We start from the raw sequence: 24,906 nt of genomic DNA on the forward strand, positions 1-24,906 counted from the left end.
GCCGGCCGGAGGGGCGGGGCCGCGCGGCGCGAGGGGCGGTGGGGCCGCCCCCGCCCCCCCGGCGCCCGCCGAGCTCAACATGGAGCCGGGCCCGGGCGAGGAGCCCCGCGCCTCCACGTCCTCCGCCACGGCCGCCGCACCGGAGCCCGGCCCCGAGGAGGTACCGCTCCGCCCCGGGGGGCCCTGCGGGTGGTGCAGCCTGCCCCGGTCGCTCCCTCCTGCAGCCCCTGCTCGGCCCGCGCCGCCCGGGCCCCTCCGCCGCGGCCCGCGGGCGCCCTGCGGGCCGGGCACACCCCCGGCCCCGAGCCCGCCCTGCGGCATCGCCCCGGCCGTTCCCGCCGCCCTGCCGTGCCCCCGGCCCGGCTCTGCAGCCCGGGGCTGGGGCCGTGGGGCCCGTGCGGAGCCCCTGCAGCCCCGCGGCCTGCGGGGTCAGCTGCCGGAGCCCCCCGCCCTGTTGTTGCCTCTCCCGCCCTCGGGGAGAGCTGTCCCGGAGCTCCGAGGGCCCGGGGAGGGAATGGCGGGAGGGCACCCCGGAGGGGTCAGGGTCTCCCGGTGCCCCTGCCCAGCTTCGAATGGTGCCCTGGTGCAGAATGCACCCCTCGAGACAGCGCGTATGGCTGCCGGTCGCCTCTCCTTAGGTTTTTGGAAGAAAGACACAAGGCTTGTAGAAAGTGACGTATTCAGGTATCCTTGGAAACAGAACAAGGTTTAACCCGAAGAATGAATCTTAGGAAAAACTTAGTGGAATGAGGACCGTACATCATGTGTTTATGATGGAGAAAATTGTGGAACTAACAATAAGAGTACATTCAGGTGTTTTATCCCTGTTGGTGACAGTCCATTTTGCTGTAAAGAATGAAGCTTTATTTGGTTATGTATACAGACAGTTAAGGGACACTTTGGTTACTCGAGAGGAAATGTTTAAGGGCTGTTTCTCTATTGTATCCAACTTACTCTGCAAAATTGTATGCATGTCAACTGTACAGTCACAGTATCTGCCTAACATGGCAGGCATGCAACCTGTTGTGCTCTGCTCCCCTGTCAAGTGTTTTACTTCATAAATAGTCTTTGTTGAACTACCAAAACTGCCTTATTGGCTATTTGGAAATGTATTTCCACCTTGTGTATGTGAGTTTAACACAGAAGGAATCCTAATTATTCGTAGTGCATCTGCTCAGTTTTCAGTAGCACAAATTGCAAGGGTGAGGTCAGCTAAAGCAGCAGCAGTTCTTGTTCCCAGTTGTTTATTTAGGTGTTCATGGGGCCTCCTCATGTTGGGACTGTCAAACTTTCTGGATAGAAATCTCTCAGCCTGAATTTAGGAACTCTGTTTAGGGTAGCTTAATATTAGAGATTTTAGGGGGATTATGTTGTATCGTTGGAATACTCAGGACTTTTGAAAGTGCTGCGTGGATGTTGTAAGGTGTTTAAATGACAGCAGTTTTCAGGGGACTGTTTAATCTATATGGGAAATAGGTTGTAGAGTAGAGACACATTGTTACTGGTGAGTTTCCTGAGCTAAAAATGAAACTACTTTTGTGGTGGTGAATTGTACAGAGGCTTCTGCTGTCCTGGTTCCTGACAGGTCAGCCGTCTATATGATGAAGATATGTTGTTCAAAGTTTCTAGGGAAAAGCTCTCAGACTTTGGGAAATATTTTATGTTTCTGTGTTGTATATAGCTACATGGCCCAGTTGTTAGGGGGAAGTATTCTTACTCATACCAAAATCTAGTAATTGTCAAAGTGTAGATTTTTGTAATTCAGAGCATTATGCAGAAGCAAGTCTGGGTATGATGCCTGTCCATCAGTATTTAACAGAAACACTGCAATAAGTAGTTGGGGGTGGCAGGGACAGTGTTTTCTCTTTAAGGATAAGGTGTACACTGTGATTTTATTGTGCTGTGGCTGCAGTAATAGGTCAGCTCATTTAATGTTTTAACTCAGTGTGTTATTCAGAAATACTTCTTTCAGAATAAATTTGGTTTGTATGCCACCATAAATTTTATTCCTCTGGGATAATCTGAGTAAGAACAGAGCTGGCATTGCAACTGTCTGCCTTGGGGCTTAGAAAGGTAATATTGCACTGCAATTTACTTGAAAAACTTTCAGTTTTAAGGGATTCTCATAATATTGAGTTGTTCTGCTTGAATAAGCTTCATGCTTAAATGAGGTAGACAGACAGCTTTTTTTCCAGTAACACATATCTATCTAATTTATTTCTAGGGCAGGTGGGGGAGATGCCTGAAATGGCCTACTGTCAATTTGTTTTCATTTAAGGAATAATTTGCCACTTCAGTTGGAGGACTGGACCTGATATTAGCAGTGTCAGCCTCTCTTTTTGGAGTGTGTGTTGTTTAGTAATGCAATGGAGGTGTGAATATCCACATCTGCATCACCTCTCTTTGGCATATTGGAGTAACCTTGCTTTCTGATTATCTGTGTGATTGAAGAACATTTAAGTGAATAGAATATTTCTAATATTTCTAAATTACCTATTGGCAACATTTGGCCTTGTACAGGTGAGCTGAAGCATTTATAAAATCATTAAGCTCTCAAGCAGCTTCATTATACACTAAGTACTGTTCACCTCTGCAGAGAATGATGGCTTTGGGCCAAACCTGAAACACAAATCTGTGACTTGAGAAAGTATTCCTCCCATTTGCATGTGTATTTATCAGTAACAGTTCTGAAATTTAAATGCAATGTTGCTTGACAGATTTTCAGATATTTGGTACCATTTTGGCCTGGTTTTGCTATTGGAGCCTGAATAGTTTAGAGTAATTATTATTTTAATGTATTTAATAGTAGTCTGATACTTAAAGCAGATTTATGCTCTGCACTGTTATATTTTATGCAGACATGCACTCTTGTAGCTCCTTCTAGTTTATTCAGAGCTTTTCAAAAACATTTTTAGAATTTAAAGCATCTCAAAATAGGTTTATTTTTTATTGGCATATTTCAAAGACCAATTAGGAAAGTTTTCCTTAGTTAAGGGGGAAAAAAATCTATCACTTCATCATTTTACCAATATAGTTGTGGAAAACCTGCTTTGAGCTTCACAATTGAGGACAGGTATGAATCTCATAAACTACAAAAGTTACAATTAGTTACAATTCCTTAGATTTCTTTCATATATAGTAAATAAGGTGGTTCTTCTGCTGTCTGAGAGTGTACCAGGGGGTTGTTGCTGCATGGATTGAATTGGTTGGCTGTGTATCTTCCTAGATTTGCAGTTAAGCTGTTTCCAATTGAACTTGTGACAATTCATCTAGAAGTGGAAACAGACAAAACCCAACCAAAGTGCAAGTGTCAGGGACTTAGAATTAGGAATCTGGCATTTAGAAATCAAAACTGTTAGTTTTTTAAACATATCTTTTCAAGGCATTAAACTTAATTATGCATTTACAGTGAAATCTCTGTGAAATATTAAAATTAATGTTCTTTCAGTAATTTCTTTCAATGTGGATCCTGTGTGTAGAGATGAATATGAGGTTCTTCAGTTTCATTGTGGACATGAAGTTTTGCTTTAGGTGAAGTGATATGATTAATGCACTCATTTAATTTTGAAATAATTATTTTTAAAAAGTAGCATGCTTGTCTTGCAGATTGTAGGTTTGTTCAGTTTGATGCATTTTGCTAAAAAAGTAAATAAACTGGTATTTATAAAATGCTTACTGTTTGAATTCCAGAAAAATGATCCCCCATTCCAACTCAAACTTCCTCCAAAGGCAGCTAGACCTGAAAAAGAAGTTGACCCAGAATATGAAGAGAAGATGGTAAGTGCTTTCATGAGAAAATGTACTGCAGCTTTTTATGGCACTTGGTTGTTGGAGCAGGATCAGCACAGTTACAAGGAGTTACTGCAGCCTGGATGTGTCAGAAAAAAACCAAATCAAGATTAATTTAGGTGTCCATGTCGTGCCTCTCACAGTGACTGACAGGCCAGGCAGTGGTGGTTCTGTTAAATGCTGTCCCATTCTTCCCAGTATTGTTGTCTGCATGGTTTTTGGAGTTGTACCCTGTGGTTTTTATACTCATAGTTGTCAGTGGATTTTTGGTTTTGTGGTTTCTTTTTTAGTTATCCACACCCATCTGTGGTAAGGAGTTACTGTTCAATGACATTTTATATTTACAGCTCTCCTCGTTTTGTTTTGAATTGTCTCTGTCAGTTTAATTTGATGATTCCTTGGGTCAGAGGCATCCTTAAGCTACTTCTTTCTTAATTGAAATACTGAAGCTGCCAGCTTGTCTCATATAAAAACAAGGCCTTAAATATTTAAATGTCCCATAATATGTGTGCCATAACAATGCAAAAGAGGATTTGTCCATGACACCAGTGCTGGGAGCTTGTAATGCTGGAGAGGAGATGTAACAGGGTAACTTCTGTGGTACAAAGAGGCAAAAACCTGCAGGACATGATAAAACTCCTTGGATGGCATTTGTAGTAAGTTCTTGGTTTAAGCTGGTACCTCTGTCTTGCATTGTTTTTAAAGGCTTTAATGTTAAATGGATGCAAAGTAATTACAGTAGAATCTGAAAGGACTCAATATCACAGAAGTTAGGGAAGAATATAACTGTTAGACATAGAAAAATTGATACCTACATGTATGAACACCTAATTTATAGCTGAAGAGCCACAGTGAATCTGTTCTTTGAGAATGAATTGAGTAAACAGCTAAACGTGTTTCACAGTAATACTTGACTTTACAACTTCTCTATCTTACAGTGGTAGTTCGGTTGTCCTAAGAGGCAAAGGGGATTAGATACCAAAAAATCTACCTTTTATCAATTGTGCAGTTGTGAGCTAGACTTTTACTGTTTTATCAAGACATACTGTTTATGCTAAGCCTATGATTGCAGGCAGGAAATGATATTGTTTATTCAATGTAGGTCCTTACCAACAGTGATTATTTTGCCAAAACGATCATGCTTTGTTTGTAAACTACAAATCCTCTGAATGGATTTGTTTTTATACTGATGATCGTAAACATCAATGCCTCTACTTCCCCCCCTTTCATAAAAGTTTTACTTTTTATTTACATTGTATTCGGTTGTCAAGTTATTTGCAGAAACGGTCCGATAATAATGCAAGGGGAAAGCAGTAATTTTTTCCCCAGGAGATCTCGGTGAAGCTGTTAAAGGAACGCGGCGCCCTCGTGTGGCGCCCTCGTGCATTGCACGCCAGGAGCGCTCTGCTGCCCTTAGGGTGCCGATCCTGCTCTTGGGGGAGACTTTGTTGTTGTACGGGACCTGCAGAAAGGCGTTCTGGGGTCGGGCATTCCTTGGAAAGGCCACGGGGCACAACTACGGTTTCACTTCTTTGTGCTTTCTCTCATGATACGTGAATGAGGTCACAGGGACATTGCCTTACATGGTACAGTGTTACATGGTGCTTAGATTTCTCATAGAGAAGCTGATAACAGTTGCATTCTCTCAGATAGATAGAATTTGCATTTTTTCATATTTTTCTTTAAAATAATGTAACATCTTATCTTCTAAGTATAAGGAAGGCCACATTTTGCTGTGTGACATAGTGAAGTGCATGTGCCCCATTGAGATGGCAAAACTGAAATGCTCAAAATTTGAAATCTTACAGCAAAATTCATGAACCTGAGTGAAAGCAATTCAACCATTATTTCAGAAATATTACTAAAAGCAGAGTTACTACATTGTTGTCTTTGATCAAATCCTGATAGCCTTGAAGCTGATGAAAGTTCTGCCCCTGATGAGCAAGGTTAGGATTTCATCCCTTTCTGCAAGTCATAGCTTTAGTTTTGTCTTTATCTTTTGTAGACAAAGATTAAAGCATCCCTTCCCCACTGCTGGTGTGCCATGAAGCAGCTCCAGCTCTGTCTCACAATGCTTGTGGCCCTCTGAGTCGTCTAACAGATCAGTCTTTTCTCATATAAGTTGTTCTCATGAGTGTCTGAATTCTGTTTCTTAACAAAAATACGTTTTTATAAAGCAAAGTTATTTTTTTTTCTTTTTTTATTCTCTTCTCCACTTTGGAAACTAGAAAGCAGATCGAGCGAAGAGGTTTGAATTCCTCCTGAAGCAGACAGAACTTTTTGCACATTTTATTCAACCTGCAGCACAAAAATCACCAACATCTCCACTGAAAGTCAAGCTGGGACGGCCACGGTTGAAGAAAGATGAAAAACAGAGTTTGATTTCAGCTGGGGAGTATGTTTTATTTTCATTTCTGGCTTCTTACATGTTCAAACAGCTTAGACTTTTAACATAATTTGTTTAGAGATTGTACATAGAAATTGTACTTTCAGTAAATCCAGACAATTTCCTATTAGTGGGGTATCAGTTTCTTTAAAAGCTGGTTGGTTTGAAAGCATCATCAGCTCCATTAACATAAGTGTGAACTTGGATCAGAAATGCATTTTTAAAGCAAGTTGCCTGATTCCGAAAACCGGACAATTCTTGCCGTGTAAAATGCTTTGGTCTGCATTGTGGGGTGAGTTTGGAGTGCACAAATTGAATTTCTTTTGCATGATGCAGAAGGGGCATCAGAAATCCACCTGATGTGCCCCAGCTGGTCGTGCACCAGTCAGTGGGACCAGGGTGGGGCTAGACCAGGTTGTGACAAGGCAGTGTCCATGTGGTGGGGATGTTGGATCCTCAGCACCAACTGGCTCTCCCCACTGGTCTGTCTGTGTTGGTATTGCAGCAGAGCCTGCCTGTAGTGCCTCTGAGAGGTCTTGAAATAACAAACAACTAGTTCTTTTTAATGTTTGCAAAATTACATTCTATTTCCGAAATTTTAATTATTTAAAAATGCGAATATGTGATTTTTCTGAACTTTGTAAATATCAAGTAATTGAGTCTAAGGCCACCACTGATGTGTCTTGTACGTCTGTGCTGCTCATTAAAAAGTGCCTCAGAGAAGTCATGATATTGTCAGATTATAGCTGTGGCTCTGAAAGAGAGGGGTTCATATCAGCCTTTCTAATTCAAGCTGGAATGACTCCTGAGGAATAATGTGTTAACAGGATGAGAGTTGGGTCAGGATACCAGAACACTCACACTGTGTGTCAGTGTGAGGTTCTGTTGTGGTTTGGAGTTGGCAGCAGTGTTTTGGAGTGGTTTGTTCACACATCAGTGTTGGGCTCTTTCCTCAGGTACCGCCACAGGCGCACGGAGCAGGAGGAGGATGAGGAGCTCTTGTCCGAGAGCCGGAAAAGCTCCAACGTGTGCATTCGGTTTGAGGAGTCCCCTTCATGTAAGCATGGTGATAACAGCTCAGTTCTCTGACTGATTTCATGTAATGAAGATCTGAGCAGATTGCAATTGGAATTTTCCACTTCGAATTAGTATTTTTCTACTTAGAGGAATCTTACATTTACAGATGTGAAAGGAGGAACACTGAGAGATTATCAGGTTAGAGGTTTGAACTGGATGATCTCATTGTATGAAAATGGAGTTAATGGCATTCTGGCAGATGAAATGGTAAGCAGTAATCTTTTGGATTTTTTTGTGGAAATTGTTGAGCACAATTCAACGTTGAAGTGCTTATACTATTTCATGTACTTGCAGTAGTATGCTTCATTCTACAGCAGTTTGGTTTTTCAAATCTGAAATTGTAATGAAAGAAATTCTATTGCAAACATTTTTTGTGTAGTCTGCTTTAAACAAATGGCAGAATTATATCGTAAGAGAATGGTTTGAAAGTATTTCTTTATGGTATTTCACTTCAGCAAGTTTCTTTCACTCCTCTTTGTCAATGCAGGGGCTTGGTAAGACTCTGCAGACAATAGCTTTATTGGGCTATCTGAAGCATTACAGGAACATTCCTGGGCCACACATGGTCCTGGTTCCAAAATCAACTTTGCATAACTGGATGAATGAATTCAAGCGCTGGGTTCCATCCTTACGTGCTGTTTGCCTTATTGGAGATAAAGATGCCAGAGTAAGTGCTTCACATTTAAGAAATTTATGCATTATTTGGCAAAAAAATATCAGTTGGGTATGTGGAATTCTCCCTAAGCTATTTCCTTAATTAGAGTATATTTTAGTAATCTTTACTGCATTCATGTTGAAAATGCAAAATGTTATGCTTGTGACTAGGAGGAAAAACTGAAAATCAGTAGATGAAATAATAGACTGGGATCTGGGTACAGCCCTTTGAGTTGTCTGTTTTTCTGTTGTCTTTCTCTTTGACTTTTGCACCTATTTTTTATTTTTCTTCCATATTTGTAATGTGGCAGTGTTTACTCATTTTTCTTTTTTGCACTCACTTTGTTACCTCTCCCTTCACCTTTTTTCAGGTGACTTTTCCCACTCTTGTATTTTATAAGCCTGCCTGGCCTTGTAACTAGGATTCTGCTGTAGAGCTTTTCATCTTTCATTGTGAAGGCCTTAAAATAGATATGGAATGTTTTTCTAACTGAAGGGGATGAATGAGCTGGATGTTTCTGTGAATTCTGTAGCTGCTCATATGGATTGCGTGGCTGCCTGCTACTGCTTGAGGGTAGAAAGGTTCTAGAAAGGGAATAGGAGCTGGCAGGGGGGCCAGGAAGGCAAGTGGCATCCTGGTGTGTACCAGCCATGGTGTGGCCAGCAGGACCAGGGCAGTGACTGTCCCCCTGTACTGAGGTGCTGGAGTGTGTTCAGAGAAGGGAACAGAGCTTAGGAGGAGCAGCTGAGGGAATTTGTTTTTGTTGGTGATAAAACAAGAGGAAATGGCCTCAGGTGCACCAGGGGAGACCTGTCTGCATGGCCTTCCTATGGGATGGTATTCTTCCATGTGAAAGGATTTATATGCTTTGATATGTGCAAAACTGAGATGGGACAGAGGAGGGAGCTATCTGGGGAAGAGAAGATAGTTGGGAGTGGACTGTGTAAGTTGGTTTGATACACTTCTGTGGATTGTGTCTTTGGACAAATTAATTCAGAAGGTTTTTTCCCTTTTGATTGTATGTACTCTATTTGAATTACAGACAAATGATGCTGAAGAGCAAGTAGCTAATTTTGAGTAGAAACTAATTTGTGTTTTACTTAACTCCAGCTTTCTCTGTGCTTGAAGTACAAAGGATTGAAGGCTTTTGTTTCAGTAACTTTCAGTTACTCAGAAGATGTTTCAGATGAACTTTGTGTGCTAGTTTAGTGATGGTGGAGGAGACAGCTTTCCCTGAATGCCATAAAATTTTTTTCATATTTATCAATGCTTACTAATGCTGTTCTTCTGCTCTAGGCTGCATTTATCCGTGATGTTATGATGCCTGGTGAATGGGATGTTTGTGTTACGTCATATGAAATGGTAATTAAAGAGAAATCAGTCTTCAAGAAATTTAACTGGAGGTACCTGGTAATCGATGAAGCCCACAGAATAAAGAATGAGAAGTCTAAGGTAAATTTGAAATTGTTTGATACTTGGAAGTTAGTTCAATACAAAAAGATGGATCTGATTTGAGCAGATTTCAAGTGTTAGCTGTGGTGTTTTTTTAAAATAGAAGCAATAAGCTATTGGGTGGTAAATGTGAATTTCATAGGTAGCTCACTGTCTGTAAGTTTAATTGACATTGTTTTAGGTTTCAAAAACTGATTGACTGTGCTTTAGTGTAGATGGTGTTGATAACTATGTTGTGTTTCCAGCTGTCAGAGATTGTACGTGAGTTCAAGACAACAAATCGATTGCTGCTTACAGGAACTCCTTTACAGAATAACCTCCACGAGCTGTGGGCATTACTCAATTTCCTTTTACCTGATGTCTTCAATTCTGCAGATGTAAGTTGATGTTTGGAGGTACAGTGTTGTTATTTTGATTCCCAGGCTGCTGTCAGTGGAAGAGAAGAATGACCAGCCTAGGGAGGAGATGGACATTGTGCATGACCCAGGTTCAGGGAAAGCTCTGTGGCTTACTGTAGACTGCTTTTATTATTCTGCCTAGTTAAAACAGTGCATTCTACTGGTGTGGATGAGGCCTCAGACCATTAACAGCAAATGCAATATCTTAAATAGATCAAGAATTATGCAGAATTTGAGAAAGCAATCAAGTAGCCAGAATATGAAGCATCCAAATAGGCGTAACCCTTTTTTTTTAATTTAGAACTTGAGTAATCTTCTTTTTTACTGTTAATATTTCTTTGTGCTTGTATTACTTGCTTATGTTGTTTTTACTCTGCTGTCCATTTTTTTTCCTTAAGGATTTATGTTGGGGTTTTTTAAACTTTTTGCCCCATCATCACATAAGCACTAAAGGGAAGCCCTTGGGCACTGCAGTGATGAGCATGGAAAGTTGTTGTATATTAAGCAGAGTATAATGAGAGTGTAATGGTATTTTGTCTGCAGAGTGATGCACTTGACTCAAATGTTACAGCTTACCAGGGAGATGGCACAGAATTGCAGACTGGTTTTTCTTTCACAGAAGTAATTTGTCTCAAGATTTATGTCACTCTCAACTGCAATGAAAGAGAGTCAATATGTGTCTATGAAAAGTGCAATGATAAACTGTTCTTACCAATTGTGCTATTTCTCATCACAGGATTTTGACTCGTGGTTTGACACGAAAAATTGTCTTGGTGATCAGAAACTTGTAGAAAGGCTTCATGCTGTAAGTAATCAAAGCTGTAATCACATGTCATCATTAGCATGCACACTGTAAAGAAGAAAACCAGATTAGTTTCCCCTTCATCTCAAAGTTGAAAAAATGAATGTGAAGGTCTTTAGTTACAGGAATGCCTATCAGAATTTTCAGTAAGCTTCCTGTCATAGGTACTACTTTTTGTGTGTAACTGTTTGAAGCAGACAAAATCTGAACATAAGATGTGAAAATGAAGAATTTTGAGATATTTTTAATCCATTTATTATTGTGAATAGTACACTGGTACATGTCATGCTAATCTGAGTAATGCCTTTACCTTTGTTTTACTGTGCATGAGATAAGACATTTTTTCAAGTGGCAGAAGAGGTCAGAGAACCTGCAACATGCATTGCTTATACTTGAAATGTGGGTGTGTATTGTCCCTGCTAGTGGAAATGAAACAGGGCTTATGTTAAAAAGGATTAAATTTTATAAACTTAAGAGTTTTGCCCCTTCTTAAGACAACAACTGGGATGATTCTGGCAATCCTTATATAGGGATACACATGTGTGAGTTTAGTCATTGCTGGACAACTTTGTTTTGCAGAATTTTTCTCATAGAGTCACCATGACAGCAATAGATACTGGTTAGTTTTGGATAAATATCAGATAATTGAATCTGTTAGTTTTTTATTTGTGACAGTCAATTTTACACATTTATCTATGTAAAGCATCTTAATTTGTGTAGGTTTTGAAGCCATTTCTCTTACGTCGTATAAAAGGTGAAGTAGAAAAGAGTTTGCCTCCAAAGAAGGAAGTAAAAATTTATCTTGGGCTCAGCAAAATGCAGAGAGAATGGTGAGTTATTTACATCAAAGTAAGCTTCTTTTCTGATGAACACTATAGCTCTTCACACTGATACTTTTTTCCTTACATTTGCATGTTGAGACAGTCAGAGAAACTTATTTAGAGCTGTCTTAGGGCTTTTGTAAAAAATGCACAAGTTTCAGGGAGCTGAGGAAGGGTAATGAAAAGAGCTGGGAGGAAGAAAGGAGAAAAATTTTTCCTTCCTTAAGTTTATGTGAAAGAACAAATGCCTCCTGAGCTTCCTCCTTTGATCCAAGTATGCATGCACCAAAAAGTCTTAACCTGAAAGAAGAGAACCCTGAGGAACTACCCGGAAGAGACATGAGATGCCAGGTCAGTGCAGCAGTTTCTGTCAAATAAGTAATATTTTTAATCCACTTTGTACTACTAAAATGGAAGTGTAAAATAATCCAGGGCAAATCATTGTCACTCACAGAGAGATTCCCTTTCGTATTTAGCTATGAATTTGGAAATCCTTATTATCAGTGAGATGTTTCATAGTAATTAGCTCATTGTTATAGAAACAAAGCCAACTCCCACATAAGTAAGAATGGTGATATTGCAGGGTTTCATTCATTCATTGAATTAAATACCAGAAAGCTGTTCAAAACTGCCCTTAAAACCTCAGGTACACCAGGATCCTGATGAAAGACATTGATATCCTGAACTCAGCTGGCAAGATGGATAAGATGCGCCTGCTGAACATTCTGATGCAGCTGCGCAAGTGCTGTAACCACCCTTACCTGTTTGATGGTGCTGAGCCTGGCCCTCCTTACACCACTGACACCCATCTCATCACCAACAGTGGCAAAATGTTAGTTCTGGATAAGCTGCTGGCAAAACTCAGAGAGCAGGGTGAGTACTGTTTGTGGACAGCAGTGATCTGAATGCTCTTGCTCAGTTAAAGTGTCTTTCAGAAACAGCACAGGTTTAGCCTCTCCTGCAGTGAAAGTATTCATCACTTTCTCTGAGGTTTTTGTTGAAAGTTAATTTTCTGTAGATCTTAACACATGAAGGGAAAGAAATCTTAGGGGAATGATGAGTAAGACTAAAAATATGGAGAAGCAGAAGGAAAGGAAGAGTAGAGCCTCCCTTCTCCTTTCTGTAAGAAAATTTCTGATGATAGGATTATTTCATCTATGTGCATCAGCAAGCACCAGATTCCCTTATAATGGATTTAAGTGTTCTGCTTTTTTGGTTGTGTATTTCTCCTCTATAATTTATCAAGTAATATTCTTGAGTGGTTTAATCACTACCAGAAAAATAACTTGAGAAGAAAGACTTATTTAATTTAGAGCATAGCACAGAACATTTCACATAAATTCTCAGTCATGCTCTGGAGTAGCTCTGTGGTAAGATCAATGTGAAAACAAAAAATGAATGTCAAAACCTTCTGTGTTCTGTCAGGTTCCAGGGTTCTGCTGTTCAGTCAGATGACTCGTTTGCTGGATATTTTGGAAGACTATTGCATGTGGCGTGGCTATGAGTACTGCAGGCTTGATGGGCAGACACCACATGAGGAGAGAGAGGTGGGAAAGTTGTATGCAAACAAGAAAAGGCTTTGGTTAGGTTAATAAGTTGTTATTTACATACATGTATGTAGCCACATCATTGTTTAAAGTAAAGCAGAAATGGTACAGTTTTTAAAAGGCTGCTAAGGGAATGTTTCTCCTAGACTAACAGTATGTTTCATTTGATCCATAAATGAAAAATACAGTATATTGTGGAGTCAGTACAGATTTTCTCATCTGTACAGGCAGACATTTCTTACTTTGATAAAATTCTTTTTTCTATGAAAACGGTGTAAATTTAGAAGAAATTTAATGGGAAGGCCATCAACGTACTGGAAACTTGTTTGAAAGATCTGATACATTAGTGACACCTTTTTTTTTTCTTTCAGGAAGCAATTGACACATTTAATGCTCCTAACAGCAGTAAATTCATTTTCATGCTGAGTACCAGAGCTGGAGGTCTTGGAATTAATTTGGCAACTGCTGATGTGGTTATTCTCTATGATTCAGATTGGAACCCTCAAGTAGATCTGCAAGCCATGGTGAGTTAACTCCCCAATAAACGTTTGTTTAAATTGTCAATATTCTATTTTGTGTAACTGTTTTCAGAACTTGCACTTTTGTTACTTTTCTTTATTTTTTGTGTACACAAGGCAATACCAAGAGACAAAGGAGTTGAATAAAAGGACATGAACAGCATTTGTAGAGGAAATTGTAGATTTTTGCCTGTAAATATTTGTCTTAATTATTTTCATAATGAGAGATTACTTCTATCAAAATACTGTATCAATATTGTTAATGGAGGTATAGCATTATTCTTAATTCTGTCTTTTCAGGAGAGAACAGTTGAATAATAGAGGACTGTTTTCAAAATAATAACAGATAACTAAAAGCATGCAGCCTTATATTTCTGTCATTTTGGAAGTTTATGGTTTTACTGTTTGTTTCTGCATAAGCCTAAAGGCATTTGGTGGTCATGCTGGGAGGGGGAAGTTACCTTTGGGTTAAACCTGCTCCAATCTTCTCTTTCTCAGTGCTGAATGTAAAAAAAAATAGTCTGTAGTTTGTTTCATGTGGAATAAAACTCATGTGATCCTTCTTGCACGATTAGTAGGGTGGGTATTTGTTCAGTGGTTTGTAATTTTTAATTTTCTTTTAATGCACTTCAACACATCAAATATTTAATATCAATAGCTCATCCTTTAGATATGCATGTTGACTGCCAATAGTTGACCAACTTCCTGGAGACTGTAAGCGTGATTTGTGAACTTCAGTTGGGTTTTCAGGAAGAAATTAATATTATGAAGGAGAGTAAAAGATTTAACAACTCATGTTTAAAGAGAAAATCCTGGTACCCACAGCTTGAAGGACGACTGTTTAACTTTTGTTTTAAACTACTTAAACTTACTACTACTTACTTACTACTACTTAAACTACTTGGTTTAAAAGGACATGTTTTCCAGAGAGGATAAATACAAGTTTTGTTACAAATGAGTGTAGTGTGTCAGTCATAAACCTGGTTTGCTTGGCTTACAAGCAGTGTTGGAGCTGTGGCTGCAGGAACTCTGCACATGGAATTGATGTGCTCAGGCCAGGGATGCAGAATGTCAATACCTGTGTCAAGTGAGAGAATTCATTGAAAGCAGTACAAGTGTATGCATGTATGTACTGTTGTATGTCCACTTCCCAGCTGCAGTCTGACAGACATTCAGTTATCTTCATTTACACTGAGGGAGATGCATTTATTGCTGTGGAATGACTCAGAAATGTAATAGCCAGATATAAATAAATATTAGAATACTGGTTTTACAGTGATCTGTGCTTTTGAATAGGCAAGGGGCCAAGAAGTACAATGCTAGTTTGAGGCTGTTGTTTCTGCAAGCTAACTGTCTATTGCTTGTGAGTTCTTGTTGCTGAACACTCATTGATTTATGTTTGTTAGGACCGTGCGCATCGTATTGGTCAAAAGAAACCAGTACGGGTGTTCCGACTTATCACTGATAATACTGTTGAAGAGAGGATTGTAGAAAGAGCTGAAATAAAACTGAGACTGGACTCTATAGTTATACAACAAGGTATCAACTGCTATATATGTTTGTCTGCAACAGAATTGTTCAGTCCCTTAAAGTTTGGTTAAATAACTGTACAAATGTACAGTGGTAGTGGAAGCAGGCCTTGTGTATAATAGCAGTGTACTAAATCATCCTCATGTGCAAGGTATTCACTTGTTCAGCTGAATTATTTTAAAATTGTTTTCCTGATTAATGTAGGCAAAGACAAAGAGTCTAAATGAGGACAGTAAACTACAGCTGAGTAGATGTTATTTAGTTTTGGGATATGTTAGAAAAAAAAAGAAAATCAGGTATGTTCCATGGCAGTTGAAATAATGATATACATATGTTTCTTACCATATAAGAGTTAACTGAAAAATAAAACACCTTTGTGTATTTTTGTTTGGAAGCACTTAGAGGAATAGTTTGTCAAAACTAAGGTATTCAAGCTAAGTTTTTAGGCTTGTTTGTATTTACTACAGGGTGGGCTAGTGAAAGGATGATGGTCAAAATTGTGATAGCATGAGAAGAGACATGGATAGCATAAGAGAAATTCTGGGACAGCAATTAAATTTTGGGAAGAATAATTAGAAAATTGGGTTGAAATCAGTGATGTAAATGTTGAAAATGTCAAGCACTTCTTAGTGGTTATAGAATACTTCTTAATTTTTCATCTTGAGATAAGATTGTGACCTTAAAAGTTCAGATAACTTTGTAAGAATAAGATCTTACGTGTAAAATTCAGATTATATGAATGTGAAATGTTTTTTGTTATGGCTTGAGTCAAAGTTGTTTTTTTTTTTTTAGTTTTCCCCAAAGTTCTTGACTTCTCTTTATTCTCATCTTGAGTGAAATGTATTTTTTCTATATGGTTGTTCTGTTTTTCCTTTCTTGTTCTGTCAGTGAAGTAAAAAAATGCACTGCTTGCATGGTCCTACTAGAACTCCCACATTCTAACTTGCAGCATATTCCTTGTGATTGTAGGAAGGCTCATAGACCAGCAGTCCAACAAACTGGCAAAAGATGAAATGCTGCAGATGATCCGGCACGGGGCCACGCACGTGTTTGCTTCCAAAGACAGTGAGCTGACAGAAGAAGATATAACCACTATTTTAGAAAGAGGTGAAAAGAAGGTTAGAGAAACTTTTCATGTGGAATTCAAAATACCTATGCACAAAATGGAATGAGGTCTGATTATGTAAATTTATTATTACTTTACTATTTGTGCAGATTTTAAATATTATGAAAGTTTTGAAGAAGTAGAATTAGTGATTGTAATTATTTTCAAGGTTTATGCTGTGTGCATCCTGTCTTAAGCACTGCCTTTTGTGGTCTTTTAGAAAAATGTAAATTTAATGCAAATAATTCTGACAGACACAAAGTCTTTATGGAACTTCATCAGGTAATAGATAGCTCTATGAAAAAATGAACAGCCATTTCAGCTCCAAGGAGATGGGCATAAATTTAATTTGAATTTTAAAGTTAAATTCTACAGTTGTAGGACTACATCCCAGCCTAATAAATTTAGTTTAATGGAGAGTCTTGAAGTCAAATTGCTCTAAATTGAAAAGGACAGTAGGTATCTCTCTTTAGAAGAAAGTATAAGTAAAAGTTAAAATCAGAAAAAGATATTGAGTATGTTGTAGTAATGATGAAAGCTGTTTTTTTCCAGAAAAGATTAAATAGCTTGAGTGAGCCTAAAAATGTCTTCCTCTCATTTTAGACAGCTGAAATGAATGAACGATTGCAGAAAATGGGAGAGAGCTCCCTACGAAATTTCACTATGGACACAGAGATGAGCTTATACAACTTTGAAGGTGAAGATTACAGAGAAAAACAGAAGGTAATTTTTTGTAGCATTTAAGACTTCAGTTTAAAGGTGCAGACATAAAAGCCATACTATAAATGTTATGACTATGGAGGTTTCTAGATTCTAGAGAAGTAAGGAACTATTGAAAAATTCACTTGGCTCTGCCCAAGCATTAATATTCTGAATTTTTGTTAAACTACTTTGAGCCCCACTGTTTTTTTATGGCAAAATCCGATACCATTGGTCAGATGTTATCCCTTCTGCAACAAAACCAATGAGCTGCATGCTGCTATACTGCTGCAGTCAGTATTATTTTGCTGTCACATAACTAAGGTGAAAAACAGGCCTGGTAGTAATTTTTTATGTGGATCTTGGACTTGACTCTGCTTTTGCAGTGAAGATTTGTCTTAGTTTGAAAAACAAGTGTCAGCTAAGGAAGGCAGGAGCCTCCCTTGGAATGGAAAATGTAAACCCCTTCCCTCTGAATGACTGTAATTTGAAATTAAGGGCTCTCAGGCAAAGATATGAGGATAGGAATAACAGTTCTGTACTGGTATATATAACAAGGCAAACAATCCACAGCAATAAAAAGGAACAAAAGGAAAGAAACTAGCCCCCAACAAGGTTTTAGTTTGTACACTGATTTTAGCTAATAACAGGAGGATCATCCATACAAAGAGGTATTGCTCAGTCCCACAGTGTTCCCTTTGCATCTCTGTTTTGTACAAGATGTATAGTGAAGATATCCTTAACCTGCAATCAGATGTGTGAAATCTTACTTGTTAACTATGAAATGCCCTTCTAACTCAGGTTTTTATTGATTTTGAAAAAAACATTTAGAAAAATAAGTTTTGATGAGAATATAGTGCAGTGTGTGGATATAGGCAGAAAATTCTTTGTGTTGATCATTTCATTACAAGAAGTGAGTTAAATACTGCATAGTATGAAATAACATTAGGATTTTAGATTAATTGATTGCTGATGGATTTTTTTGTCTGTGTTGTAGCCTTTATAGAGGTTATTCATTGTGATATTTAGAGAAGAAGCAACTTATTCATATCACAAGAAATTAGAGAATTCAGAGCCCAAGTCCTCTGCCCTTCCATTGTCTTTTGGTAGATGGAATCATTACCCTACTCAGGGTCTGGAATACTTAGAATACTGTAAAAGAATCTCTTCTTGCCACTGCACTGCCTTACTTGTGTATTATCTTTTAAGTGCTTAAATATTTGATATAATCAGCTCTAATTTCTAGCTGATTTTTGAGCTCTATTGTAGTATCCAAAATTACTGAGCACAATCATTAGATTTGCTGTGCAGAAATACATTGCTGTTTGTAGTGCCATATTAGTCATTATTCTTGTGACTTTAGGGAAGCAAACAGTTCCTTGAGTAGCTTTTTGTTCTGTTCTGTAGCTGAGCATGATGGAATGGATTGAGCCTCCAAAAAGGGAACGCAAAGCCAATTATGCAGTGGATGCTTATTTCAGAGAGGCCCTACGTGTCAGTGAACCAAAAGTCCCAAAGGTAAGGAGGTGGAAAGTGTGGAAGGGTTTTATGTGGTTCTTTTGCTCCTCCTCTCCCATGCTGCATCCCTGGCTCTACCCCTGGTTGCCACTGCTGCTGAGTTTTGGTAGTTTACTTATAGAAAAGTTAAGCTTCTATAATGTTGATTTATCTATGTATTTTTTAAGGCTCCACGACCTCCAAAACAACCAAATATTCAAGATTTTCAGTTTTTCCCACCACGGTTATTTGAACTTCTGGAAAAAGAAATTCTGTATTACCGTAAAACTATAGGATATAAGGTAATGCATTTTTTTCTTTTCAGATCAGTGAAATGTATTTGCATTCCATTTTGTAAATTTGTTGCAGTCTTGACTTGTCAAGTTATTGTGAAAGAAATGGCTTAAAGCTTCTGTTCTTCTGTTTCTGTTCTACTGAGGAGCAGAAAAGATAATCTGTTGTTCTTTCCTTCACAAAAAATTCTGTATCTGTGTAGCTTTGTGTTTTGTGGTGGATTCCTAGTGATAACATAGAGTAGAAAAAGGAAAAATAGTTCTCATACTTCATATTCTCAAAACCAAAGGTGTGACATGTGGTCTAAGGTGAGAATAATTTGGCTAATATAAAATCACCTTCCCACGTATGATGGTTTTCTTTGTATATCTTTGTGTTGATATGAAGGTAATTAAAATTACATCAGTTTTCCTTGGATTTGGGTGGGATATAAAAAGTTTAAAGGTGTGAAGAAGTCTGATTATATTACTTCTACAAAAAGGAAACCAGACAGATTTCTAGATTTTTCCCCTAATTTTTTTTTCATACTGTGCCTTAGCTGAATTTCTCTCTTTTCCCTGCTGACATTGCTGGACAAGCGGTGAACAGATTCTGTTATCCTCACTTGGACCAGTATTGATTGAGTAAACCAAATGGATTCTCTACTTCCAGCCAGACATGTCTTTAAAAAGCCTCCAGTTTTCTGACAGGTTGCAGCAAGAAAAAAATATAATCTAAAAAATGTGTTGGAGGACGTAAAATTGTCATACAAAGCAACAGATAGAAAATTGGTGAGAGTAGAATTAATATTAGTAAAATGTGTTTTTTAAGAAAAAGCAGAAAGTTTTTTTAGAATCCTGTTTACAGCCAAAAGAATTTCATGGGGATGTCAGGATAGAATTAAGATGAGTATGCAGTTAGTTTAGGTAAAGAATTTATTCAATTAGTGCTCTAACAAAGAATGATGAGAGAGTTGCTAGTGTTGACAATATGAATGTGAAAAGAGGTGTTTCAGACCAGTTATGGAAACCTGTCAACCTGGAAATGTTGAACATGAATAGTTTTTATCTTAAAAGGTTAGTATGACTGTTTACTGGTGGGGAAAGTGACAAATATAATTAAATTTGTTTAGCTTTGAAATGGAAGTATAACTTCCAATCTGAAGAGAGTTTATAATAAATACTGAAAACAGCCATGAACAGTATGAGAAGGTAACCAATAGGCAGAGACCAAGCTTTATGTGTCAGTCTTAATTTAAACCAGTAAAGTCAAGAAGATTTCTTATATATTAAAACTAGCTTAACACTTCTTAACTTCCACTGCCTTTTGCTGCAGGAATAAGTAAGGTCTACTAAACCCTTACTGGAAACTGTTTCTGGCTTGTTTGCTGTTGTGTGCAGTGATATTGGAGTACAGTTCCAAGGTCACAAATATTAAATTGATCAGTGTGGAGAGGGACAGATAAAATGTTGCTGGTTCTTGTTTACATCAGGTTGTGTCTGGTCCTTACTTGGGCAGTGTGCATGGCTGTACAGTAAACCTGGCAGAACTTAGTGTTTCACTGTACTTATAAAGCATTGTAAACTAGTGAATGTGGGAAAGCAGGTGAAAAGTACCACTGGAATCAGTGAGCTGTGGCAGCTCAGCCTCTCACAGTACCCTGAGGTCATTGTGTGCAGCAGTGGTGGGTTCAGGGCATAACGAACTTAGAACTTAAAGCCAGTCCTGTTTTTGGGAGAAGGGGTTTAAGCAACAAGATCTGAATCTAGGTAGAACACATTTTGTGCAGATGAGTGCTTTTAAAATGCAGTCTTTGAAATAACATTGCTGCACTACTGCTTTTTGAAACCCCTGATTTTAGGTCCCCAGGAATCCTGACCTTCCAAATGCAGCTCAGGTACAAAAGGAGGAACAAAAGAAGATAGATGAGTCTATGCCTCTGAATACTGAGGAAAGTGAAGAGAAAGAAAAGCTTCTAACACAGGTAAAATAAAATCAGCTGAAGTATTTCATCATATGTTTTTGCTACTATGGAATAGAAGTAATGCAGGAAAGCTATGCTGATGTTACTGAAAGAAGAAAGCATAGAACATGGAATGATTTTGATTGGTTTTGCTTTGAGGGACCTTTCCTGTCCTTGAACAAGTTTACATCTTAGTCATCTACTGTTTCCTTGAAAGTCCTTGAACATTTCTGAGGCAACAGCTTAGATAGTAGGTGCACTATGCAGCAATATGTGCAGAAATCCAATCAGTGGGTTCCTTGTACATGCATAAAGCTTCTGTGTTGATTTTAAATCAAAAAGGGTTTGAATCAGGACAACCCTATGTCAACATACATGGTGTTTATGCAGGTGTCTAAGGCATGTCACAATCATTAATTTTTGTCCCAGTCGAGTTGTTAGGCATGTTCTTTTTATACTGGGACTGAATTTCTGTCACTGGGACTGAATTTCTGTCACTGAGTAGTTTCTTGACCTTTTGGCAGATTATCCTGCTGACTGGGCTTATTAAAAGCTGATTGTTAAAGACAAAGGTGTGTTCAAAGTAACAGGACTTCTTGATTCAGAAAATTTTCTATAGAAAAATTGGGAATTGGTGTACTTTGGAAGAAAATTCCAAAGTCACAATTTCACTATTAATTTCACTTATGTATAGCAGAAGAAATATTTCAGCTGGTGCTGATATGCATATCAGTACTGCTGTTAATGATTAAAAATAAATAGTTGTGTTGTGTATGTTAGACTCACTCTGGACATGCTAATTGTGGACTGAGCTTATTTAGCTGAACTGACAAAGTTCCTTGTAGATACATTTCTGTGATGAAAGAAACTTTGTGCACTACATATTATTGCCCAGGCATGTGAATGTCTTGTTTGTTCTTGTCATTTTCTGCTTTCCATGTCTTGAAATTGTAATGTCTCTTTCTTGGATAATATTTTTGTGCATTGCATCTCGCTTGTTCAGTTTTGGATTGATTTCTTTGGTACCTAACAAATTCTCTCTTTGACAGTGCTTTAGAGTTTCCATTTGATTGCATCTTTTTGGACTAGAGATCTTTTCTTGACACACTTATGCTTTCATCCAGCTGTTTGCCTGGTTCCAGGTTTGTAAATGTCTGAAGTAGGAGCTCTTGCACTGCTCTAAGAACTTGTGATGACACAGGCATTGCTGCACCTTGTACTGCTCTGAAGTGTGGTGCTTGTATCTGCAGGAGTGCAGCTGTCACTGAGCTTGTTTCTTTGGAGAAGTATCACAAAAACTTTAAAAAGAAAGGATAAAAAGCTGTTACTAATGCATGTGGAGTCATGCCCAAAAATAACTGTTTAGTTATAGGTTCAGTAACGAGCCTGGATAACACAAGTCTATGGAAATCCTGAAGGACCATTAGCCACTGTGATTATGTGATATTGCAGAGGAGCAAATGGTACATAAATAAATCACAGTTTTGGAAATTGCTTTCCTCTGACCTGATAATGCCTTCTTAATCTCGTGTTGCTTACAGGGTTTTACAAACTGGAATAAAAGAGATTTTAACCAGTTTATTAAAGCTAATGAGAAATATGGTCGTGATGACATAGACAATATTGCCCGTGAGGTGGAAGGAAAGTCACCTGAGGAGGTCATTGAATACTCAGGTTGGTGGTATTTTGAAATGTATTTATTTCCTAATACCAGAGTATTACCATGACTTTTGCCACATGTTCTTTTAAAATTACAAGGTAGAGAATTTGGATGCATTTAAGAATTATTTTTGTTAAAGTATGCAACTTGGGTTTTTTTTCAGTAGACTAAATTCTATAAAAGGTTGGTTTTTGTAGCACATAACTAACAACTGCAGCTGCCTTTAACCCTCCTTAGTCAAGACTGAGAATTTGACATAGTTAATTCTCACTGACAACATGGACTTGTGAAATTGTGAATTTGCCTTATAGTGCCAATGTGGTTCTTTATGTTGTACCTCTGCTATTTTACCCAGTGCACTGTATCTTTCTCTTTTATATTTACACAGTGCTTTTGAGATTCCTTCCTCTTTCAGCCTTGGATGTAATTTTACTAAACACCTTCATAAAATCCACTTTGCAATGTTGTTTCCTGTCGTTAAAGAGGAAGAGCTCCACAAGAGCTTCAGTGCTGAATTTATTTTACAATTGATTATGTTGCATGTAAATTTTGTTAGAATTTTTACTAAGCCTTTACTTACAGTGAACTTTTAAAGATTCTGAATAAAGAGTCAGTACAAGCTTATTTTTTGGCTAGCACAGTAAGCTGGAGAGCATTAGCTCATTGTTTAAGATTTAATAGAACCAGAAGCTAAATTTTTTGCTAGAGTATCCTAACAGTAAAGTCATGGGAGCAGAGGAAAATATTATATTCAACAATTTTGTTTTGTGTTTTTAGCTGTTTTCTGGGAGCGTTGTAATGAGCTACAGGACATTGAGAGGATTATGGCTCAGATTGAACGAGGAGAGGCCAGAATTCAACGGAGGATCAGTATCAAGAAGGCCCTTGATGCCAAAGTAATTATTCCAGGTTTTTTGTTTTCTGCAGCTGACTTCTTCCAAAAATTCCTTCAGAAAAGGAATAATTTGGGATGAAAGTTCTATCTTTTTATGCAGCATAGGTAGTATACCACCTCTCAGCGATCTGCAGTATCGTGTAATGATTCTTTGATGTAGCATTGTACGTTTATTAATCCTTACTTTTGTTTCGCATTCAGATTGCAAGGTACAAAGCACCTTTTCATCAGCTGCGTATTCAGTATGGAACAAACAAAGGGAAGAATTACACAGAGGAGGAAGACAGGTTTTTGATCTGCATGTTACACAAGATGGGCTTTGACAAGGAGAACGTGTACGAGGAGCTGCGGCAGTGTGTGCGCAACGCGCCTCAGTTCCGCTTCGACTGGTTCATCAAATCCAGAACTGCCATGGTGGGTACCACTTACAGGGACCAGGCATGGCATGAGGCACCTGGTGCTTTTTAAAGCACCACTACATAAAATTTGTTTAGGAAACAAGTGCCGAAAGAATAACTTCAGGTGTGATTTTCATTTCTTTTTTTTTATAGTAACCTTTTGTCTTAGTACAGAAAAAATGCAATGCAACTGAAGCACAGATTAGAAAACCTGCCAGACTGAGTCCCATGTTACCCAAAGGCATTAAGGCAGAGGTAGACTAGACTTACAAATATCCTCGTTACTTTTATTGCAAACTGAGTGTTTTACCAAACAATGTCTCTTAAAATATGGCTCTTTTAGAGTTGTTGCATAACATTAAAGATGGAAGGCATCTGAATAATACACTTGGAGAAGGGAGCAGCTTTTCTAATGCAGTATTTAATGTCTAACAGCATGAGGAAAGTTAGTGATTCACATAGATATTAATAATTGCAGCAATAGGTTTAAAATGCACTTTGTAGTTTGTGAATGTGGATTATCCCATGGAAGTGCTTAAATTTCTTTAGGTATACTTTACTGAAAATTTTGTTTGTGTTTAGAGAATATAATACAAAGTTAATAGCAAGTAGACTAGCACTCATAATTTTAGAGCAGAGCCATTCATTTTTAATTTAGGTATTAAGCAGGAATTGATAACAGTAACAGAAGCTTTGGTGGTTGCAAATATTAAGGTATGTAGGTACCAACATCAGAGTATGGGACTCTTTCAGTGAGAAAAAAACTGTTGGATTTGCCCCAAAATTTTTGTTCAATTCCTTCTACTTGTTGTTTGTCTTCATTTCCTGACCTCAGGATTTGTTTGTCTGAAAGAATGTTCTTTCAGAGTTCTGGGTGCTGTACTAAGAATAAATAAAACATAAAATAAAATATTTAAAATATGTATTTGAACAGGTGGGTATATTTGCTTTTCCCAGCACTACTTATAATTATGCAATACACTTTTTACTTGATATTTCAGCAATTGAGGTGTTTCTGGTTAGTGCAGCAGTTAGCCCTTCATTGAAAAGAATTTCAAGTGTTTCTTACTAAAATGTCTTTTTGAAGAAATACTGCATTTTAACATTATGAATATAAAGAGAGAAGCCTGCAGTATTTAGCACATTAAGAAGTGTCTTTAAGTTGTCTGTGCAGGAATCCATTTAAATAAATCACAGAAATGGGTACTAGAAATTAAAAATGTAGCTCAGTGTTTAATATTAGTTGATATATGGTTGTCAGGGGTAGAGTTAAATATTCAATTTAAGTCTTGCAAATCCTTATGTTCAGTATACCCTTTTTTTAAAGGGGATAGAAATCATTTGCTCAAGTGTAGAAATATGTTCTGTGGTGTCTTAATGCTGAAACTGAGACACTGGGAATATAGTGAATCTCTTGGTTTAGGTTTCCTTTTAAAACTCT

At 38.1% G+C, this 24,906-nt stretch overlaps 1 protein-coding gene across 1 annotated transcript in view; it reads left to right on the forward strand.

The window, feature by feature from the left end:
• SMARCA1 (SNF2 related chromatin remodeling ATPase 1) overlaps positions 1-24,906 on the forward strand; it is a 33,448-nt gene continuing 8,542 nt past the window's right edge. Inside the window, exons 1-22 of the mRNA XM_005484458.4 lie at positions 1-160; positions 3,691-3,777; positions 6,018-6,184; positions 7,132-7,232; positions 7,359-7,459; positions 7,740-7,919; positions 9,204-9,359; positions 9,605-9,736; positions 10,494-10,562; positions 11,280-11,389; positions 12,027-12,253; positions 12,806-12,927; positions 13,299-13,451; positions 14,852-14,984; positions 15,945-16,093; positions 16,684-16,803; positions 18,187-18,297; positions 18,465-18,578; positions 20,411-20,533; positions 22,054-22,186; positions 22,950-23,068; positions 23,269-23,481. Of these exons, the coding sequence (XP_005484515.3) occupies positions 80-160; positions 3,691-3,777; positions 6,018-6,184; positions 7,132-7,232; positions 7,359-7,459; positions 7,740-7,919; positions 9,204-9,359; positions 9,605-9,736; positions 10,494-10,562; positions 11,280-11,389; positions 12,027-12,253; positions 12,806-12,927; positions 13,299-13,451; positions 14,852-14,984; positions 15,945-16,093; positions 16,684-16,803; positions 18,187-18,297; positions 18,465-18,578; positions 20,411-20,533; positions 22,054-22,186; positions 22,950-23,068; positions 23,269-23,481 (2,901 nt within the window). The 5' untranslated portion in view covers positions 1-79. The remainder of the gene's footprint in view (positions 161-3,690; positions 3,778-6,017; positions 6,185-7,131; positions 7,233-7,358; positions 7,460-7,739; positions 7,920-9,203; positions 9,360-9,604; positions 9,737-10,493; positions 10,563-11,279; positions 11,390-12,026; positions 12,254-12,805; positions 12,928-13,298; positions 13,452-14,851; positions 14,985-15,944; positions 16,094-16,683; positions 16,804-18,186; positions 18,298-18,464; positions 18,579-20,410; positions 20,534-22,053; positions 22,187-22,949; positions 23,069-23,268; positions 23,482-24,906) is intronic.

This window comes from Zonotrichia albicollis, chromosome 14, assembly GCF_047830755.1.
Source record: "Zonotrichia albicollis isolate bZonAlb1 chromosome 14, bZonAlb1.hap1, whole genome shotgun sequence".
In the NCBI taxonomy this organism is placed as follows: domain Eukaryota; kingdom Metazoa; phylum Chordata; class Aves; order Passeriformes; family Passerellidae; genus Zonotrichia; species Zonotrichia albicollis.